The sequence below is a fragment of the Streptopelia decaocto genome (genome assembly GCF_964273445.1).
Source record: "Streptopelia decaocto genome assembly, chromosome: 4".
Classification (NCBI taxonomy): Eukaryota; Metazoa; Chordata; class Aves; order Columbiformes; family Columbidae; genus Streptopelia; species Streptopelia decaocto.
The window spans coordinates 77,783,751-77,805,367 of NC_138658.1; the positions used below are offsets into that span (position 1 = coordinate 77,783,751).

The 21,617-nt window shown below is 56.5% G+C and overlaps 1 protein-coding gene across 3 annotated transcripts in view; it reads right to left on the reverse strand.

The window, feature by feature from the left end:
* The window catches only part of DYSF (dysferlin), a 101,981-nt gene that overhangs the window by 60,953 nt on the left and 19,411 nt on the right, over nt 1–21,617 (reverse strand). For 2 of the 3 annotated variants that reach the window (XM_082051892.1, XM_082051894.1), the window contains exons 18-32: nt 20,599–20,714; nt 20,171–20,284; nt 19,446–19,623; nt 18,702–18,826; nt 18,136–18,242; nt 15,340–15,532; nt 14,637–14,792; nt 12,656–12,787; nt 12,069–12,235; nt 11,413–11,527; nt 11,177–11,282; nt 10,304–10,446; nt 9,064–9,237; nt 4,813–4,906; nt 3,858–3,935 (exon numbers count right to left, since the gene is read on the reverse strand). In XM_082051892.1, the coding sequence (XP_081908018.1) occupies nt 3,858–3,935; nt 4,813–4,906; nt 9,064–9,237; nt 10,304–10,446; nt 11,177–11,282; nt 11,413–11,527; nt 12,069–12,235; nt 12,656–12,787; nt 14,637–14,792; nt 15,340–15,532; nt 18,136–18,242; nt 18,702–18,826; nt 19,446–19,623; nt 20,171–20,284; nt 20,599–20,714 (1,998 nt within the window). The remainder of the gene's footprint in view (nt 1–3,857; nt 3,936–4,812; nt 4,907–9,063; nt 9,238–10,303; nt 10,447–11,176; nt 11,283–11,412; nt 11,528–12,068; nt 12,236–12,655; nt 12,788–14,636; nt 14,793–15,339; nt 15,533–18,135; nt 18,243–18,701; nt 18,827–19,445; nt 19,624–20,170; nt 20,285–20,598; nt 20,715–21,617) is intronic. The other variant, XM_082051893.1, reaches the window with a different exon arrangement.

Consider the following 21,617-nt stretch of genomic DNA (forward strand, 5'->3'; position numbering starts at 1 on the left):
AAAAGGCAATGACATTGCCAGCACGTCCCAGGCAACTCCAGCGAAGAGCAGAATGTGGCCAAGTGCTCCAACACTCATCCCCCTGCACCAGTCAGGGGCGCCCAGGCACTTCCCAGGCCAGATGTGATGTCTGTGTGTTTGGAACCCTGCAAAGGCGCTGTCTTCACAGACCTGCCCCCTCCTGAACCCACCATGTCCTCTGAGGAGGACACGAAAGTGCATGAAGAACCTGCCTCCCTGTGCTACCCACCTCGCTCTATCTCCCAGCTCTTGTGCTAAGAGAGAAGGAGCATCCAGCCCTGCCCAGCTGCACTGACACGGGCTCATGGCAGGGGTGGCACTGGGTGAGCTGGGACGGTCCCTTCAATCCAAACTGTTCTGTGATCCCATGACTGTGATTCTGTGACTGCTGCATCCCCAGTGACCAGTCCAGGTGGGACTGGGTGAGCTGGGACGGTCCCTTCAATCCAAACTGTTCTGTGATCCCATGACCGTGACTCTGTAACTGCTGCATCCCCAGTGACCAGCCCAGGTGGCACTGGGTGAACTGGGATAGTCCATTCAATCCAAACTGTTCTGTGATCCCATGACTGTGGCTCTGTGACTGCTGCATCCCCAGTGACCAGTCCAGGTGGACTGCTGAGCTCCAGCTGCCTGCAAGCCCAAGCTCCGCGGTGGCAGGAGGCCCTTCAGAAGGACACAGGCCACCTCCTCCACGTGACACCCAGTGTGACGTGGCACCACAAGACACAGACACACCAGGCGCTGTATGGGGTCCAGCTCACCCCAAAGCCAGTCCCAAGAGACCTGCCAGTGGCCAGGAGTGTGGTAGACCCTACAAATGCAACCCAGGATGGGTCCCCTCAACGTGCAAAGCAGCGTGTAGGGGAGGCTGAGGTTGGATCTGGGGAACAATTTCTTCCCCAAAGGGCTGTGGGGCATTGAACAGGCTGCCCAGGGCAGTGCTGGAGTCACCAGCCCTGGAGGGCTGGACAGACGGACATGAGGTTCTCAGGACATGGGGCAGGGACAGATTGAGGTTGAGTTGGACTCGATGACCTTGAGGGTCTCTTCCAACCAAAATGACTCTGTGATTCTACACATACCCCCCAACACCAGCCCTGTCGCGAGACCGGGAGTCACGCTGGGAGCACAAAGTGTCCTGCCCACTCTGGAGATGCAGAACCATCCCCCAGACACCCAAAAATGGGGCTGGTGGAGCAGGGCGCCATCCCCCCCGCCTCCTCTCCTCCAGGGACGGGGGTCACGGGGATGGGTTTTCTCTGCCCCACAGCAGACGTGCCCGGTGAGCCGGGGGGGGTGCGAGGTGACGCTGCGGTGGAATCTGTGTGATTCTGTGAATCTGTGTGATTCTGTGAATCTGTGTGATTCTGTGAGGTGACGGTGCGGCGAGCGCTGTGAGTGCTGGGAAGAGCCTTTCCCACTTCGGCGCATTTTTCCAGTAAGAGCAAAGCAGAATGCGTTACAATATACAAAAAAAAATGGATGTGGATTTGCTTTTTTGCTTGTTTTTTTTTACCCCTTCTTCTTCTTTTTAAAGGAGGCCCCTATAAAGCCCCTTTGTTTAGACCCTCATGCGCACAGAAGGTTTATTTTTATAAGTGTGTAAAGCCCCCTTAATGAACTCCTTTATGCTTTGTTAAGGCAGCGGAGATCACAATTGCACATTGTGGCGCGGTGTTACTCGTGTTGTCCTTGGCCGGGTTTTTGGGAGGGCAGGGACTGCAGCATGAGATCACCCGCTCCCACCGCCTCCAACAACAAACCCTTTGTGGGGATGGGACCCCGGTGGGCGCAGACACTGGGGGGCTGTTCGGGTGCTCTGCACCTCTCCAGGACATTTCTGCCACCCCACACGACCCTCTGCTTTAAAATGTAACACCAGGGGAAGCAGGAACCCCCAGGAGTGTGGACCTGCTGCCCAGCGTGGTGACACCCGGCTGTCCCCACTCATGGCTGAGGTTCTGAGGGACATGGTTTAGAGACAGCATGGGGTTAATGCTTGGGCAGGATTATCATAAAATCATAGAACAGCCCCCCAGTGCCCCCCCTGCCATGACAGGGACATCTTCACCAGCTCAGGGTGCTCAGAGCCCCGTCCAGCCTGGCCTGGGATGTCTCAGGGATGGTTCAGCCACCACCTCTCTGGGAACCTGCCCAGGCTCTCAGCCCCTCACCTCCACCGCTGCGCTTCAGCCTCTGCCGCAAACAAAATGCTCCTAAAACCAACCCACCGACACCCAAGCACCCTAGAGTGCCAAATATAACCATAGAATTGTTTTGGTTGGAAGAGACCCTCAGTATCATTGAGTCCAACAATAACCCACCCCTGTCCCTGCCCCATGTCCTGAGAACCTCCTGTCCGTCTGTCCAGCCCTCCAGGGATGGTGACTCCAGCACTGCCCTGGGCAGCCTGTTCAATGCCCCACAGCCCTTTGGGGAAGAAATTGTTCCCACATCCAACCTCAACCTCCCCTGGCGCAACTTGAGGCCGTTTCCTCTGCTCCTGGCGCTTGTTCCTGGGGAGCAGAGCCCGACCCCCCTGGCTCCAAGCTCCTTTCAGGCAGTTCAGAGATCAGAAGGTCTCCCCTCAGCTCCTGTTCTCCAGCTGAACCCCCCCAGGTCCCTCAGCCGCTCCATCACACTTGTGCTCCAGCCCCTCACCAGCTCCATTGCCAAATAACAACAGACCTGCCCCACAGATAAAGTGACGTATCTAATTCTGACTTGGTCTCCTAGCCCAGACAACATGAGCTCAGCACAGGACGTCCCCACCACATCAGTTTGGTGGCTTCAGAAGTGCCTGAAGTTCCGCTGGGGATGCAGATCCTCGCTCAAAGCCCAGGGCAGCCTTTTCTCCAGCTGGGCCCACACTTTTTTCCATCAAGGGGCATCTTTTAGAGTCATTTCTGAAGGATTTCCCAGTTCAGGCATCAGCTCCACCAAGGGAAGCCCCAGCCATTGCCTCTCGGCCCCCTTGCAAAGTCTCCAGGCTGGAGAGCAGAGGAGCAGCAGCTCGATTTCATGGTCGGTCATGAAAACAAGTACGAACCATTTTACAGATTTGCCACTGTTGGGTATTTTCCTTTCCAACCATATTTTTCAATCAGTTCATTGCTAATAAACGGAGTGTCCCTTCTTCAGCCTTGAGCCCTTGGCCAATCCCCAGGACAAACCCCAAACCCAGGAGATTTTTGCTCCCCTGCCCTGCCAGGGTAGGCAACAAACTGGCCAGGATGGACGCTGGGGGCACAGAAATCCAAGCAGAACCTCCGTGGGGACTCCAAAGAAGATGCCTGTCTGCTCCAAGGTCCTAATTACACACTTGTGAACTATTTCTGAGCACACCTCATGGAGGTTTCTGCCCGGTGCTCCATCATCTCGACACCAGCGCCGATCGCTCCGTCCCACAGCCCCAGGGACAGCTCGGGGCGATGTGCCACCATAAACACCCCTGCCCTCAGCTCTGGTTCTCCTGGCCGTGCTCCCAGCCTTGCCAGGGGCATCCAGCATCACCTGGCTGGGGAGAAGGAGCTGTTAGCAAAGCGAACAGCTCTGACTCACGGCCAACCTGGGCAACCTGTGGTTCCCGCTTGGTTTCACATGGAAGAGTTCTTGAAACTGTGATTTTTAAAAATGTATCTTTTTGCTGCTGGGAAGTCCCGCCAGCCGGCTGGTTTCCCTTGGAAAGCCTCACGTCGCTGCCTTTTGTTGTTTGATTACAGAACATCCCCTCATTCCACACCAATAAATAACCCAAAATTTGCTATACAGACCCTGCTGCTCCCCAGCACTAATTCAAGCACAAACGAGTGGACACGAGCGTTAGGGCTGACCTGAGAAGCTGTCCTTGTCCATGGCCATCAGATCCCGCGCCTGGTACATGTAGCAGCGGAGGTGGTACCTGTTCCCACCTGGGCAGAGGAATGAGAAACGGTTGAGAGAAGAGCGCAGGGCACTGGGGAAACATCACAGAACCACAGAACAGCTCGGGTGAAGGGACCTTCCAAACCCCTCCAGTCCCCCCTGCCATGACAGGGACATCTTCACCAGCTCAGGGTGCTCAGAGCCCCGTCCAGCCTGGCCTGCGATGTCTCAGGGATGGTTCAGCCACCACCTCTCTGCCCAACCTGGGCCAGGCTCTCACCACCCTCAGGGCCAACAATTCCTTCCTCATGTCCAGCCTGAATCTCCCTCTTTTAGTTTAAACCATCACCCCTTGTCCTGTCACAACAGGCCCTGCCCAAAAGTCTGTCCCCATCTTTCTTATCAACCCTTTTTAGTCCGGAAAGGCTGCACTAAGGTCTCCCCGTAGCTTCTCTTCTCCAGCTGAACCCCCCAACTCTCTCAGCCTGTCCCCAGCAGAGCTGTTCCAGCCTCGGGTCATTCCTGTGGCTCCTCTGGCCCCGCTCCAGCAGCTCCATGTGTGTCCTGTGCTGGGGACCCAGAGCTGGTTTTAACCCGCCCCAGGCTCGTGTCTGAGGGCAGCTCGGCTTAACCCTTCCCATGGCTTCCCAAGAGAGCACCGAGCCCTGAGCATGTTAACGGTTGGACCTGATGATCCTGAGGGTCTCTTCCAACCAAACTGACTCTATGATTCTGTGTCAGTGTTCCCAGGGGGACAAGCCATGTCCCAGCCTTACCCAACCCCTCTTTCCATCCGCCCGCACTCGAGCTGGGTGAGAGGAAGAGGATGGGAAACGCTCAGCTATGGGGTCCCCACCGCAGACACCCCCTGCCAGGACTCGTGGCCATGACCCGCACCCTCCCTTCCCACCCTTGGGGCCTTACAGTCAAATATGCACGAAATGGTGGGTCTGTTGACGCCGAAACTGAGGGTGGAGATGGATTTGCCATCGTCGCTCTTGTCATCTGTCACTCCCCCCTGCAAGAGAGAGCAAGGCAAGGTCAGTCATGCCATGACCCCGCTGTAGGACAAGGTTCTCCAGGGTGTCACCATCCCCAGGGGTGTCCCAGAGGAATTTGGCTTCTCTGCGGAGGGACCTTCACGCTCTTCTGCCCCCTCATGGGGTTCATAGAATCATAGGATGGTTTGGGTTGGAGGGACCTTCCCAGCTCCCCAGTGCCCCCCCTGCCATGACAGGGACATCTTCAGCAGCTCAGGGTGCTCAGAGCCCCGTCCAGCCTGGCCTGGGATGTCTCAGGGATGGTTCAGCCACCACCTCTCTGGGTACCTGCCCATGCTCTCACCACCCTCAGAGCCAACAATTCCTTCCTCATGTCTAGATGTTGGGGTTCAGCACGTCCTAGAGGCAATGACTGCTTGGTTGGGTAAGGTTGGAGTGATGGATGATGAGCATCACCGGGAAAAGTGAGACGCAGAAACCCCAAGCACCACCCGCGCCTTCCTGCATCCCAGCACATCCCTGCTGGTCCCGTTTGGTGTCACCTCGCTGCTGTTCATTAACCCTCCGGAACAGTGAATCAGCACTTGGGCTGTTGGCTTGTTCTGACTTTGCACTTTAATTCTGCTTCATTTTCGCTGCACCGCCATACGGCTCCTGCACTGGATGCCAACCCACAGCCACCACCCCAAAACTGCACAGGTGCCTTTTGGGGAGAAGGTGGCAGATAACAGAGAAGGCGGCAGATTAACAGGAACGGGATGGAACAGACAGGAGGGGCTGCGGGAGGATTTGGTTGCTACATGTTGTGTCTCCAGAGTGTCTTACACAGACCCCGGGGCAGGTTTTTAGGCTTCTTCTCAAGGTTCTAAATTGGAGACCTAGTTCTCCTCCTGAATTCCTTCTTTTGAATAAAAATACAGAGCTCACTGAGGTCAGCGGTAAAATGCATGAGATATTTGTCCTGTGTGCATGCGGAGGGGTGCCAGGCACGCGTAAAACCTGAGCTGGGGATGCTCCGGGCTCCCCGTCCTTTATTCTTTATCTTTATTCTGCTTTGGTGTGATCAGCAGCGGCTCAAACTCCAGCGGCTGCCCCATCCAGGTGACCCTGCACCCCTGACACCTGCTCCCCTCTGCATTTAAAAACTGTTAGAAATAGATAGAGTGAAAAATCAGCCCTTCCCAGCCCTCAGCACCCGCTCGGATTGTCCCACCCTTGGTGCCATGTCACCCCCCAGCCCGACCCCAGCCCCATGGCATCACACCAAGCCCGTCCTCCCTCGGATGGACTCTGCACATCTGGGGTCGCTGGATGGGAGACGTTATGGAAATTTAGGGATTATTTTGGGATGGAGCATCCTGGAAAAATATGTAAGTCGTTCAAGCGAGAGAAGAGAGATTGAAAGGCATGAAGCTGCAAAACCAGCAAGTATGGCAAGACTTCATAAAACAAGCCACAGAAAAGCAAGAAACCACCAAAAATGTGGCCAGTAACCCCAAAATATGAGGGCGCGGAGGCGGGTCAGAATGACCCACTGCGAGGGGAACGCGGAGCGGAGCCCTGGGAGCCACCTGCCGCTGTCCCTCCCCAGCTGTGGGGACAGTGTCCCCAGGGTCCCCCACCTGAAGGAAATCACCTGCCGGGGACCACCCTGCCCGGGTGATGCTTTGGGGTGCTGCTGTTTCCCCGACCCATGGGCACCCAGGGATTCCTGCTGTCCTGCTGACAGTCAAGCAGGGAAAACTGATGGTTCAGGCATGTCCTGGTTTTGTTAAAAACAAGCTTCTCTTTTAGTGAATTTGCCTGTCGGCTTCATATTAGCTGCGCTTTTCTAAAAAGCCAGATCCATGTTTTGGCAGACACAGCAATGATATGCAAGGTCATTGATAAGAATGGATGAGAATGATTGCGAGAGGGGCAATGAGAAACAGGTGACCAAAAAACTGACCAACTGAGTATTCCATCCCATTCACGTGATACTTCATATAAAAGTGGGAGATCAGGAGGATCTCGTCCCTTTTCCCTATGGCGACATTAGGAGAGGACCTTGCGAGTCGCCCCTGCGAACTGAGGCCGGTGACAGACTGAATCCAGCTCCGGTTGGCTCAGAGTCCAGTCCAGGACTTTGGGTGCCGGCTCTGCAGTTGTTGGGACTTTCCAGATTGGTTTGGTATATTTTGTATTATTTTTGCTATTCTTATTAGTAGCATTAGTAAAACATGTTTAATTTCTCCAACTCTCTTCTCTCTGTCCTCCTTTCCCTCCCGATCGCCTGTGCTGAGTGGGAAGGGGCAGAGGGAGGGACTCAAGACCTCAACAAGGCATTTGCTCAGCGCCAGGGAATCGGCTGTTTGCGTCGGGGTCGTACAGAGCAGCAGTGACATTTCGGGTGGTGTTTGCTGGGGAAAGGGAGGGAGAAAAGCAAGGCAGGGCGCCCCAGGGCACGGCACAACCGCTCCTTTTGGTTTGTTTTGCTAGAATTGCTTCCAGTTAGAAAATATGCAAAATCCAGGGTGTTTCAAACAGATGGACCCACTGCCTCAAGTTGGCACAGGACGCCAAGACTTGGTACAACATTTTGGCCCCCAGACGTCACACCCTGCCACTTTTTCTATGGGGGGACACATTGAATGCTGTGGTTTTGTGCCACCACTAGCGGTTAATCTGGATGACCTCAAACAACAGAATCACGTAGGGAACGAGCTCAACCATCGTCTCGCTGTTGTCCGTACGGCAGGTGGGGGGAACACAGAGCGTTTTAGAAACCTGATCAGCTCATTAAACTCTTTGTAAATTTTTGTGCAGTTGCAACATGTTGCCACGGAAAAATGTACTGCTTTGAGAGCGGGTCCGTCTTTTTGAAACAGCCTGTAGTGAACTGGATGTGTTACGTGATCATATAGTAAATATTATAGATGCAACTTGGGCGCAAAGATGAATGAGAGATTTGGGAGACTGCGAAGAACTGGGCACTCCAGCTCTAAGAAATACCTGGAAAATAAATATGCCAAACTGGCTAAACTGCCATTTTAATGGGGTTTTTTCTCCTTGCTTCAGCACGACTGAGCAGAGACACGGGGCAGCTCCATCACACACCCCACACACACCTCCTGTGGCCAGAGAAAGGGCACGGGGGGTCCTACAGCCCCACGGACGTGGGGACACATGGACACACACTCTGCGTTAGAGCATTTTCCAGCTAAATCCTCCTGCCTGCCGCTGCCGAGATGCAGGGGGATGGAGCATCTGGCCAAAAACTGCATCAACAGGCCCCAAGATGAAGGGGGAGAAGCCGGGACCCCCCAGGATGGGGCTCGGGGCTGATGAGCACAAGGGGCACGGAGCTCCTTGTGTCCCAAAGGGGCTCGAGCGCTGGACGGGGGGGAAGGACAGAGCAGAGAAAAAGGGGGAAAAAGCCAAACAGGGGAAAAAAAGAAAAGCCCTATAATAGGGGCTTTGTGCTGCTGGAGTTGATTCTCATTTAGTTATTGGGAAAGCCAAAGGATTATGAAATCCAGGGGATTAAGCAAGCCAGAACATGAGCTCAACATGCAGCAGCGGGTGCAGGCGGCAGATAACGAGTGGTAGATAACGAGCGGCAGATAAGGAGCTTTGCTCTGCTCCCTGGGACGGGACGGAGGGTGGAGCAGACCCGAGTGGGCTCCCTCCCATGCAGCGGTTTTCATAGAATCACAGAATCGTTTCGGACAGAAAAGCTCCTCATCCAGTCCAACCATACCCCACCCTGTCCCTGCCCCATGTCCTGAGAACCTCATGTCCGTCTGTCCAGCCCTCCAGGGATGGTGACTCCAGCACTGCCCTGGGCAGCCTGTTCAATGCCCCACAGCCCTTTGGGGAAGAAATTGTTCCCACATCCAACCTCAGCCTCCCCTGGCGCAACTTGAGGCCGTTTCCTCTGCTCCTGGCGCTTGTTCCTGGGGAGCAGAGCCCGACCCCCCTGGCTCCAAGCTCCTTTCAGGCAGTTCAGAGATCAGAAGGTCTCCCCTCAGCTCCTGTTCTCCAGCTGAACCCCCCAGGTCCCTCAGCCGCTCCATCACACTTGTGCTCCAGCCCCTCACCAGCTCCGTTCCCTTCTCTCCACTCGCTCCAGCACCTCAAGCCCTTTCTTGGCGTGAGGGGCTCAAGAAATTCCCGGGGAAGGGCAGGTACCTACCAGTGCCCCCTCCAAGGCGAAGACGGCGGCGGCCCCGGTGCGCTCCAGCGGCTCCATCCTGCGCCTCCAGCGCCGGCGGCGGAAGGTGTCTGTCCGGCGATACTTGAGGTGGAAGCGCCAGCCGAAGAGCGAAGCGTATTCCCAGCCCTCCCCGTCCAGCTCCTCCTGCTTGTGCTGTTCAGAAGGGACACACTGGGGCTCGGCGGGGCTCGGTCACACCACCCCATGGCCCCTCTGCAGGTGACAGTGATGGGACCCCAGCACAGACAAGGGACAAGGATGTTTGGGGGCGCTCCAGGACCAGGGTGGTGCCCAAGGTCCAGCCTTTTTGAGCTGCTGTGTCCCACTCTGTGACCTCCCCATATCTCCTGCTTAGAATCACAGAATAGTTTGTGTTGAAGGGACCTCCCCAGCCCCCCAGTGCCCCCCCTGCCATGACAGGGACATCTTCACCAGCTCAGGTTGCTCAGAGCCCCGTCCAGCCTGGCCTGGGATGTCTCCAGGGATGGTTCAGCCACCACCTCTCTGGGTACCTGGGCCAGGCTCTCACCACCCTCAGGGCAACAATTCCTTCCTCATGTCCAGCCTGAATCTCCCTCCTTTAGTTTAAACCATGACCATGGGGATTCAGCCCCTCACCCGTCGCTGGGTGACCCCCACCCACAGAAGGGTCTCGGTGGGCTGGGGGCCAGATCCTGCCCAGGCCTGGGTGGCACCAGCATCTCCATCTTCCCGGCCTGCCCTCCTCTCTGCCACCACCCTCATCACCCCTGGGCCACTACGGGACATCAGTCACAAGCCCATGATGGCTTTTTCTCCCTAAAGTTGTGTCACCTCCCTGTGACACTCGCATCTTTTTGGCAAATGGGGTGACAGGGATGTCCCGATGCTTTCCAGGCACAATCATCCAGAAAACAAGTGCTGGAAAGTGTCTCGGGAGCCGGCTGCGGGAGGATCAGCAGAGCACGGTGGCATTTGCTGTCCAATGGCACCACCTAGAGGGAAGCCGGACTGGGACAGGGGACAGACGGGACTGAGCTGCTCCGTGGCACTGCCGGAGGTCCCTGTCCCACCCCACAGCCCAGCCAAGCGTCCCCGCCGGGGTCTGCACCTCTGCGAGATGTTCACCCCCATGGTGGAAACCACAGAGGTGGCTGCTCCTCCAGCACAGAGACCGAGGCCACCAGCACCTCCACCATGGACAGACAGGGACACGGACCCAACCCCGGCCCCGTCCTACCTTCCTCATGGCCTCCATCTGCGCCAGGTCCCGCCGGCGCAGCCGCACCCAGCGCCGGCGCCGGTTGGTGTGGTACATCTTCTCGGCCGGCACCCAGGCCTTGGGCTTGCGGTCCGGCGGGATGGTGATGCCGTATTCCCAGCCTTGGGGAGGAGGGGACACCTGGGTGAAGGAGGGGAAAGAGCCCCCCAACTCACCTCCCACTAGGTACTTTCTCTTCATACACAGAATCATTTTGGTTGGAAGAGACCCTAAAGCTCATGGAGTCCAACCATAACCTCAGTCTAGCACTAAACCACATCCCATGTCCAGGTTGGAACAGCTTTATCAGCAAAGGTTTGTCCAGGCGCCATCCACTTTCCCAGTTTGCTAGTCCACACAGATAAGGACCTACTCATGCTGCCACCCAAGGGCGATGTCCCACTGGGGATGCCCAGGTGAGGGACTCATGGTGTCCCACCAGCCCTTGGCTCAGGGTCACAGCCTGGGGACTCTGCTCTCTGTCCTTCCTTCCTCGCGCAGCCCCAGTGCTTGTGACCATCTCAGATGCTCTCTGGCCTGATACTTTCTCTCTTTCTTTCACCAGAAGATGGGCAAGATCTTCCAGAAGAACATCCTGGCCTTTTCCCAGCAGCAAGGAATGGGCTGCGTCTGTGGTTGCCCACCGCACAGCCCCAGCCTCATCCAGATCACGGGGGACAGGGCACCCCCAGGGCCTGACCCCCTCCTCCTGGAGCCCAGGGGGCAGCCCACACCGTGACAAAGGGGACATTATCATCCCTGGTGCTGGGTGGGACCGTGGAAGGAAACACCACGATGGGCAGAGTGAGGAGGATGAAAACAGGACGGACGCCCCAAACTGCTTCCCGGTACCTTTCTCATCCACGGCTCTGTTGAGATCCGTGTCCCACTCCACGTCTTCCCATTTCCAGCCAGGAGGACACTCAATCTCATCCTTAGGCAGGACCTTCTCCCCGTTCTGTAGGACACAGGAGGGTTTTCAACCAAACGATGCCCAGCAGATGCCTGAATCTCCCTGGAGCCCCCCAGGTTCTTCCTCCCACCGCAGCCTGGGGTGGGGGCTCAGACCCCACCCGCTCTGTCCTTACCACGTCGCTGTAGGCATCAGACATGTGGATCCACTGGCCTCCCGGCAGCCGCACCTGGTTCTCAAACACCTCCTCCACGAAGCTCAGGTGCCCGGCGTCCACATCGTGCAGCAACCTGCACCCCGGGGAGATGTGGGACATCAGGGGCTCCCTCCCAGCACGGCCTTGTGTCCTCCATCCTCTCATGTCCTCCCATGCCACCCCAGTGCATACTTTGCCTCCTGAACCTCTCCCACCCCAAAGGAACCAAGCAAAGCTCCCACAAGACCTCAGGAACCCAAATCACCAGCTGTAAATCCAGTGCAAGGCGACAGAGCTGTGCTGAGCATCCTTCGTCCCCTCAGTGCCCTGCTGGGATCCCACCACCAAAGCTCCTCAGTGTGAGGCTTCCACAGGCACCCTGGTGATCTGGGTGCTGGGGTCATCATGTCCAGCACCCACCACCCCAGGTCCATCACCCAGCGCAGCAACGATGCGTTTGCATTAACCCCATTGCCCACCCAGGGCAGCGCAGGCGGATGAGGAAGCCCCAAGGCACCTCAGATCTCCATCCAGCTTTCTGGGTCACCTTGCCACCAGCTTCCCACCCGCTCAGGTTTTGGGGTGCCCGTGGCAGCCCGCCCAGGCTCTGCTCTTTGCAGAAATCCATCACTCACGTCTTCTCCGGGCAGATGAACCAGTCCCCGGCCCAAGTCCAGCCCGCGGAGGGACGGAAGCTGTCCTTGGGCAGCTTGATCTTGCCGGTGACATCTGAGTATTTGGGGTAGGTCAGGCCGGTGGTGCCCCAGTTCCCCACCAGTGCCAGCTTGGTCTGGTTCTCATACTGGAGGAGCAAAAGCCAAAAGGTTTTTGAGTTGGAGGCACAAAATCCCACGAATAATCCTTATGAAATCCTACGAATAAGCCACTCCTGGCAAGTCCCATCCTGAGGACAGACCTCCTGGGAACAGCCTCACCCCCACCAGCCCTGCCCCATGGGCACCCCCACATTTCCTCCCCAACAGGTACAAGGAGGTGTGGAGCCCCGATGAGGCTTCACAGCTCATCACCAACCTACTCCCCAGCTTTTCTGGCTGAATGCTGGTGGAAATGGCTCTTCTCGCAGTTGGCAGGGGAATGATGTGACCCTCACCTGGTAGCACTCTCATCCATGGTCCAGCCCAGCCCTCCCATCCATGGTGGAGCTGCTGCCCATGTCAGAGAGAAAAAAAACCCTTTAGGGGGGTCCTGGTGAGATACTCACAGTTTCGGCAAAGACGGAGAGCTTCCCCTCGGCAAACTGGTTGAACTCCTTCTCATCGACCGACAGCCCGAACCAGAGCTGGACCCGCAGCTGGGCTGGGATCCTGGGCCCCATCGCCTCCTCCTGGGGGTACTGCCCAAGCCAGAGCCCCGTCAGCATCACAGCATCACAGCATCACAGCATCACACAATCACTTGGGTTGGAAAAGCCCCTCAGGCTCATCCAGTCCACCCGTTCCCCCAGCCCTGTCCCTGCCCCGTGTCCTGAGAACCTCCTGTCCGTCTGTCCAGCCCTCCAGGGATGGTGACTCCAGCACTGCCCTGGGCAGCCTGTTCAATGCCCCACAGCCCTTTGGGGAAGAAATTGTTCCCAGATTCAACCTCAACCTCCCCTGGCGCAACTTGAGGCCGTTTCCTCTGCTCCTGGCGCTTGTTCCTGGGGAGCAGAGCCCGACCCCCCCCGGCTCCAAGCTCCTTTCAGGCAGTTCAGAGATCAGAAGGTCTCCCCTCAGCTCCTGTTCTCCAGCTGAACCCCCAGGTCCCTCAGCCGCTCCATCACACTTGTGCTCCAGCCCCTCACCAGCTCCGTTCCCTTCTCTCCACTCGCTCCAGCACCTCAAGCTCTTTCTTGGCGTGAGGGGCCCAGAACTGCCCCAGGATTGGCGGTTTGTCCTCCCCAGGTCCCAGCACAGGGACGGTCACTGCCCTGGCCCTGCTGGCCACACCAGTGCTGGTCCCAGCCAGGATGCTGGTGGCCTCTTGGCCACCTGGGCACACGCTGGCTCATGTTCAGCCGCTGGCACCAACACCCCCAGGGCCTTTTCCAGCTGCTTCTCCCCAGCCTGGAGCGTTCATGGGGTTGTTGTGACCCAAACGCAGGACCCAGCACTTGGCCTTGGGGACCCTCAGACAATTGGCCTCAGCCCATCGATCCAGGATCAATGTCCTTGAGGACAATATTAATGGGGGGTTGCTCAGGATGCAAGGCTGGGGTGGTGGGGATGAGGCCCAGGGAGATGGGGGGTACACGGGACACGAAGCATCCCTGAGAACCAGGACAACAACACTTTGGGGATGATCCAGAGGAGCTTCCAAGCCCCGGTGCTCAGAGCTTCTGTGTGTGGCTGGGACACCCTGCAGGGCTGGGACCCCAAACCAGCCAACACACTTCAGCCAGGACTAACAGAACAAACAGGGAGATGTCTCACTGCCCTTTTTTTGTCTCTCAGTCACTTTTTCTTCCTTCAAGTGACGCTCGTTTTCCATCCAGTGCTAAATTGCAGAAGAAAAACCATTTTGGTTCAGCTTTTCCTGCTAGCTGGGCTGGGAGTTGGGGCTTTATTCAGTTTATTTGATGACACCCTGTGTTTTGAGAGCTCGTTCAGCACTGACTGTCTGCTCCCAAGCTGGCACGCCGCAAAAAGCCAGAGAAAGATCGTCTGAGATGGGAGCAGCTCAGCGAGCACCGGGCAGAGCAGGCCCCGGCGCAGGTTTGCTGGGCTGGCAGCAGGTCAGGAATTCCAAAAAACATAAACTAACATTTTAAAAAATTAAAAATTAAATACATCTTTTTTTAAAAGCACCAACTGGGTCAAAGTGTAACCGTCCTCACTGCCCTGGAACTTGCAGAATACTATAGAACCATAGAATAGTTTGGGTTGGAAGGGACATTCTAAGGCCATCTAGTCCCACCCCAATATATGAAAAAATACACTATTCACTGCAGATGGATGCAAAGGGCAGCTGAGCTGCACCAGAAGCATCGCCAGTTTCTCACTGTGAAGGAACCAGGTTCAACTGGGTCAAAACTGGGGCTGGGGGTGCCCAAAGCCCTGGGCGCGCATGGGTTAATGCAGCCCGTTGGGTTGGGATTTCAGGTTTCCCTGCACAATTTTATCCTTATATATATATATATGTGTTTTTAGGGGAAAATATTTCAGAACTGGGTCTGAGGTGTGCGTATCCATGGCAAGCCCAGGTACCTTGAGGAAGATGGTCTGCAGCTTCCCGCAGTTCTTGCCGCAGCAGCCGGAGATGTTCCTGGAGAACAGGACCTGGTGGGCCGGCACGCGGGCGTACGCCACGCGCTTGTCCCCCTGCAGCATCCAGATCACTATGTCGGGCAGGCTGTTTTGGGGCTGGAAAACACCAAAGATGTAGCGTCTGACCAGGGGGCTCTGAACATCGGCCATGGAGGGACAGGGAGGTGGGAGATCGGCCGTGTCGCGAGTCCTGCTGCCAACACAAGCCCATGGGGGGAGACCAGTTGACCCAAAACCCATCTCAGCAGCTCCGGGTCCCATCGGGGTCTGGCCAGGGCAGCGCAACCCCACATTTCCCCAAGTCCTGCCCTCCACAGCCAGCCCAGGGCATAGAATCATTTGGTTGGAAAACACCTTCAAAGTCATGGAGTCCAACCGTTCCCCCAGCCCTGTCCCTGCCCCATGTCCTGAGAACCTCACCTGTCTGTCCAGCCCTCCAGGGATGGTGACTCCAGCACTGCCCCGGGCAGCCTGTTCCAATGCCCCACAGCCCTTTCCATGAATAATTTTTCCCTAATATCCAATGTAAACGATTGCCGGGTGATTGCTCACAGCCACCGCACCAAAACAGCCCCATGACAGCGAGCTTAGGGCAGAACGAGCCCCCTCCCAGGCGAAAAGCAGCTCCTGCCGCCACCGTTACCTCCTCGGCCATGGCCTTCAGCCTGGCCAGCCAGTCCTCCGCCTGCTCCAGCGCCACCGCCAGGCTCGCGTCCTCGTGCTTGAGCTTCAGGGCGGCCTTGACCATCTGCTCCAGGTTGGAGCTGCGGAAGCGGTACATGTTCTGGTCCAGGTGGGTGCTGGCCGCCTTCCCCAGCACGTCGGGCAGGCTCAGGCTGCGGGGACGGGCAGAGGCGTTAGCAGATCCCTCTCCCTCTCCCGGGGCTTTTCCTGCCTTCTTTTAGCATCTTTTCCCCTCCTTTTCAGCAAGTTTACGAAGGGTTACCAAGCCATTTGGGGAACACGGCAATGCCAAGAGCGAAGGAGCTTCAAACCGCAGCTGCAGCATCACCTGGGACGGGGCCCAGGCTGAGCCGCGCACACATGGATTTGAATATAAATTGAGTCAAGCTGCTAGAGAAATGTTTGAGGAGTCTGGAGGATCCTCGCTGCGCTGAGCCTCTTAGAGGATTTCCTGCAAAACGCGGTGGTTTACGCTGCTGCTGTTATTGATGCTTTTCTTGCTCCCAGCTCCGGACCCAGAGCGTTCCCCGCTTGGGCTGAGACTGGGATCCGTAAACCCCGTTTTAATTGCATGATAAATAAGAAGGACAAGGTGTCCTCCCTGCTGATGCTCATCAAAACGTGCCATGGACAGACACTGATATCTGCCTGGGACGGTGTCAGTGCAGGTTGGCCCAGGTTAATAACCCGGTCTGGCCAAATTTGCTAATTAAATTTCATTTCTCTTATGAGAACTGGGTTTGCTGTTATTCCCAAAGAGAGCCGGGGTGTTGCGGGTGTTGCTAATTAATCAAATTGTTTAGTAGCAACCTGTGCCAGGAGCTCAATTAAAACACCGATCGCAGCCGGTGAACTCAGTTTTGTGTCCACGCTTATTTTGTGGGTTCATTAGGAGGGAGCTGCTAACGAGCTGAGCTCCCACTCTGTCAATGGTGTGCGGGGAGGACGCTGCTCACCCACCAAATAAACATCGCTTGGCACAAATGAGAATGCGCTTCAAGGTTCTTGCAGGAACAAGAATAAAGGAAAAAGTAAAACCAAAACTAAATATCCTCACTGCAGTTGAGTTTAAGTTCAGAAAGCTTAACTGTAAAACAATGCAAAAAGGAGGAAAAGTATTAAAGAGGTGTGAAAAGGAGCAGCAGAAAGGGTTAAATCTAACAGGCAGCATGGAAACGGGTTGAAGATACCATGTTCCTGGAGACATGTGCCCCATGTCAGAGACAACCATGACGGTTAAACGAAGGTAAATTGTGCTCGAAGGGGAAAACGGAAAAGACCATGGACTCTACCAAATGAAAAGTAAAAATACCGTGAAGTAATGAAAAAAAAAAGGGGCAAAAAGATGGAGGTGCCCCCATTAAAAGCCTAAAACCAAAGGAACTGTCTGTGTTCAGGTGGAGCAGAGGACTGGAAGGACTGACTCAGGGATTAAGGTGGTGGCAACTTCAGAGAGACCTGGGAGGGCCTGAGATCAGCAAGTCTGCCTCCCGCACCCAACAAAGGAGAGAAAGCACAAGCAAGAAGAGAAGATGAGGGTGGTGGACAGCCCAGACCCGAGGTGCCACCTGCGCAGGGACGGTGGGTCATGCAGGGGTGACACCGTCCCCTGAGGGACCCGCTGGGCTCCCCAGCAGCTCACGGCATTGTCCTTCCCCAAGGGCTCTGCCACCATGGAGCCAGAGGATGGGCACCTCCTGAGCTGCTTATAGAATCGTGGGATCATGGGATCATTTGGGTTGGAAAAGCCCCTCAAGATGATTGAGTTCACCTGTTACCCAACCCCAGCTCTGCCCCATGTCCTGAGAACCTCATGTCCGTCTGTCCAACCCTCCAGGGATGGTGACTCCAGCACTGCCCTGGGCAGCCTGTTCAATGCCCCACAGCCCTTTGGGGAAGAAATTATTCCTCATTAAAAAGACAAAGCAACACCAGATCATAGAATCATGGAATAGTTTGGGTTTGAAGGGCCCTTCCCAGCCCCCCAGTGCCCCCCCTGCCATGACAGGGACATCTTCACCAGCTCAGGGTGCTCAGAGCCCCGTCCAGCCTGGCCTGGGATGTCTCAGGGATGGTTCAGCCACCACCTCTCTGGTACCTGCCCAGGCTCTCACCACCCTCAGGGCCAACAATTCCTTCCTCAGGTCTGGCCTGAATCTCCCTCCTTTAGTTTAAACCATCACGCCTTGTCCTGTCACAACAGACCCTGCCCAAAAGTCTGTCCCCACCTTTCTTATCAGCCCCTTTTAAGTCCGAAACAGCCGCACAAAGGTCTCCCTGGAGCTTCTTTTCTCCAGCTGAACACCCCAACCCTCTCAGACACTGGTGGTGCTGCCCATGGGGACAGAGGGGCAGCAGTGCCACCCAGCCATGGGACACACGACCCCTTTGGGTGCTCTGCACAGGTGCCTCCTACACAATGGACACACAAGAGCTCAATCCAGAAGCCCCAGAGGTGGCTCCTCAGCCACCAGCCCCACCGTCCCCGGGCCGGGCGGCTCCAGCTCCCGCCCCGACACAAAGCTGCCCATTGAGGCTGCAGCCCTCACACCGAGCCTGGCCATTTATGACTTGCCTTAAACGTCACCTTGTCAACTCCCTGCCTTGGCTCGGCAGCTTTGCAAGCAAACGTTAGCAAACGAGCCGTGTTTTTCAGAGAAAAAAGAAATAAAAAGGAGTTGTCCCTTCCAAGATAAATAAGCTCTCTTGCAGTAAAGGGCATGGAAAGGTTCGCAGTCGGAACGGGCAGAAATACCTGCAGTCGGCGATAACGTCATCCATGAGCTGGGCACCCAGCGCGTCCAGCTCGCTGGGCGAGCAGTTGGCCTTGAGGGCAAGGTGGACCTTCTCCAGGTTGGCTTCCTGCACGACAGGTGGGGAGAGGAGCTGCACAGCGGGACCCCTGCCCCCCACGGCCAGCACCCTCCTGGGGCTGCTCCCCGCGATCACAGGCTCCAGCCTGGGGCCCACCAGCGCTCTGCACCTTTGGTTTTGCTCCTGTTGGAGCTCCGGGGGAAATGATGGGGAAATAGGGCAAGAAATCCCATCAATAGCTCAGGAAGGTCCCTGCCTTCTGTGCCTGTGCCAGCGGGCAGGTGGGTGGCACGGCAAAGCACCATTGACCCCCCAGTGTCACCCCGGTGGGGATGAGGATGGTCCCATTACTCCACAGGCTGAGCAGGGCTCTCAGGACACAACAGATTCCCCCACCACAGCACAAGAGACACCAGCCCCGAACCTGACCCAGCCTGGAGATGGCCTCTGTCCCCTCCCCGTCCCCAGGAAGGAGGGGACAATGCTCCCAACCACTGCGCCACTCACCAGCCTGTCCGCCGCGTGGTGGAGAAGGTTTTGAGCGTCGGTCCGATAGCTGATGTCTTCCCAGTAGGATGACAACACCACCACGGGCTTCACGTTGCCCCAGGGCAGGTAGTAATACTGACAACCTGGAGGTGACAGCACACGGGTGAACTCCTGACATTGGGGTGACGGGGGACCTTGCTCTTCAGGACCAGGATGGAGTTGAAGATGAGCAGTGCAGCATCTGCTGTTGGGCAGAAGCCCATCTTTTGGCTCTTTTGGGGCAGGAAGATGGAGCTTATGTCCCCCAAACCCACGTGCAACAGAGCGATGCACCCCAAGGTCCAAAGAGATCAGCCTTCATGGCTGCAGCAGCTCCTGCAGAGCAGTGAGGGCAGAAACCAGAACAACCCCAGGGGCGTGAGGACATCTCACAGCAGAGCGAGAGGAAAGGCCACCCCAAAGCTTCGGCTCGTCCTTGAAGACAAACGGCACCCTTAGCACCAAGGTGCTGTCCAAAATCTATTTGAAGCCAGCACAGAGCTGAAAGAAGTAGTCCTGCCTTCCCTAGTCCTCCCCAGTCACATATTCCCCCTTCACAGCATGGTTGAGGTGGGCAAGGACTTCTGGAGGTCATCTGGCCCAAGCCCTGCTCAAGCAGGGCCACCTTGAGCAGGTTGTCCAGGACCACGTCCCGTTGGGTTGTGGACACCTCCAAGGATGGAGACGGCCCGTCCAGCGCTCGCTCCCCACCACGTTGCTCACCATCGAAGACAGCCCGGCTGTACTGGGTGGTGGAGGCCAAGGGCAGGCAGGTGTTGTCAAATTTGTTGCCGTAGTTGCCGATGCTGACCTCAAACTGGATGGCATCGTCCACGTCCTGGAGCATGGTGGCCGAGTAGAAAGCAGCGAAAAGCGAGTACTTCCGACGGCGCAGGTACTTCTGCAACGGGCACGGGACCATGTCCATAGAGGAGATACCACCACCACCGTCCTACACACACCCTCCACCACCCTGGCCCACACCAGCTCAGCGGGGCCTCCGAGATGGAAGAGTTTCTTGTGGGGAAGAAAAGCTTATGTCGCAGCGAGGGAATTTTGGGCGAGATATTTAGGAAAAACCTGATGAATGAGAAGGCCAGAACTTTCCTTAAAAAATGCAGTTTAAACCTGAAGAAAGGAGCAAAAGGAGCACATGTGCAATAAGGCTCAAGTTGGGATTGGGGTCCTGCTGGAGCAAATCTCCCACCCCTCTATGCTCTCCAAAGTCTGCTCTCTACAGCAGCTCAGATGGAGCAAGGTGGACACCTTGGGATGGAAACACAGGAGGAGACAAGACCCACGAGCTCACCGACCACTCAATGGGAACTCAACCATCCAGGACCAACACCACCCCCATGCTCCACATGCCATGCCAACAGAGAAACAACCCCAGAGCCCACGGGGACAGATGCCCCATGGAGACAGATGCCCCACGGAGACCCCGTTACCTCCACCCGCAGGATGTCATCCGCGGAAATGTCCTCCACCTTCTGCTCCACGTGCTCCACCAGTTTGGTCTCCAGCTCCACCAGCATCCTGCCGCGATACGCCACTCCTTCGCCCTTGGGGCAGAACCAGGGACAGGCGTCAGACCCCGGCGTCCCCTCCCCATGGCTGAGACCTGCGTTTGCCTCCAAAGGGCTTTGTTGCAGAGGAAGGAGATCAGGCAAAGCATTTCCGCAAGCGCCTCGAAGGTGGAGAGCGTTTGGGCAGCGCAGAGACATCAGGAGGGGTTTAGCCAGCGGGAAGAGCCAGGGGCAGAAAACGCGGCGCAGGATCCTAATAACAAAGCCAGTTTGGGTTAATAGCAGCGTTATTTTGGCAAGGAGGGGGTGGTGGTTTAGTTGAGGTTCTGCTGGAAAGAAGGCGACGTCACCTTTCCTAAATTGAGAGTCTCGTAAGGGTCGGGGAAGCCGGTGAACTCGCGGGGGCTGCCGTAGAGGTTGATGTAGCAGGGACCGAAGGTCGGCAGGAACCCGAGCCCGTCGTCCGCTGGGGACCGAGGGGGAAAAGAGCTGTTAGAGAGCCCTGAAGGCACCTCGGGGATGTGTCCCGTGGGGCTTCGCTGCAGAACCACAGGGACCACATGCGTGTGTCTGGAAGCCACCAAAATGCTGCAATTTTTTCACCCCCTTTGAGTCCTACAACTGCTTAGAATCACAGAATCATTTTGGATGGAAAAGCCCCTCAAGATCATGGAGTCCAACCATAACCCACCCCTGTCACTGCCCCATGTCCTGAGAACCTCCTGTCCGTCTGTCCAGCCCTCCAGGGATGGTGACTCCAGCACTGCCCTGGGCAGCCTGTTCAATGCCCCACAGCCCTTTGGGGAAGAAATTGGTCCCCAGATCCAACCTCAACCTCCCCTGGCGCAACTTGAGGCCGTTTCCTCTGCTCCTGGCGCTTGTTCCTGGGGAGCAGAGCCCGACCCCCCTGGCTCCAAGCTCCTTTCAGGCAGTTCAGAGATCAGAAGGTCTCCCCTCAGCTCCTGTTCTCCAGCTGAACCCCCCAGGTCCCTCAGCCGCTCCATCACACTTGTGCTCCAGCCCCTCACCAGTTCATCTTTTTGCAGGAGAAAGATAAGGCGGGTTTGGGGCTGTGCAGACAGCACAGAGCCCCCCCAGTCCCAGGAAGGGTCTCTAAAGAAGGCAAATTGCTTTGCTGGTATGAACTGGTGCATGGGATTTACAGCAGCCAAGGAGAAGGCCCTGTGCTCTCCTTATGGCAGTAAGAGTGCTTGGAAGAGAACAGCTCATTTTTATGAAACCTTGAGAAGAAGGAGCAGTGAAGGGCCAGAAATCATAGAATCATAGGATGGTTTGGGTTGAAGGGACCTTCCCAGCCCCCCAGTGCCCCCCCTGCCATGGGCAGGGACATCTGCACCAGCTCAGGTTG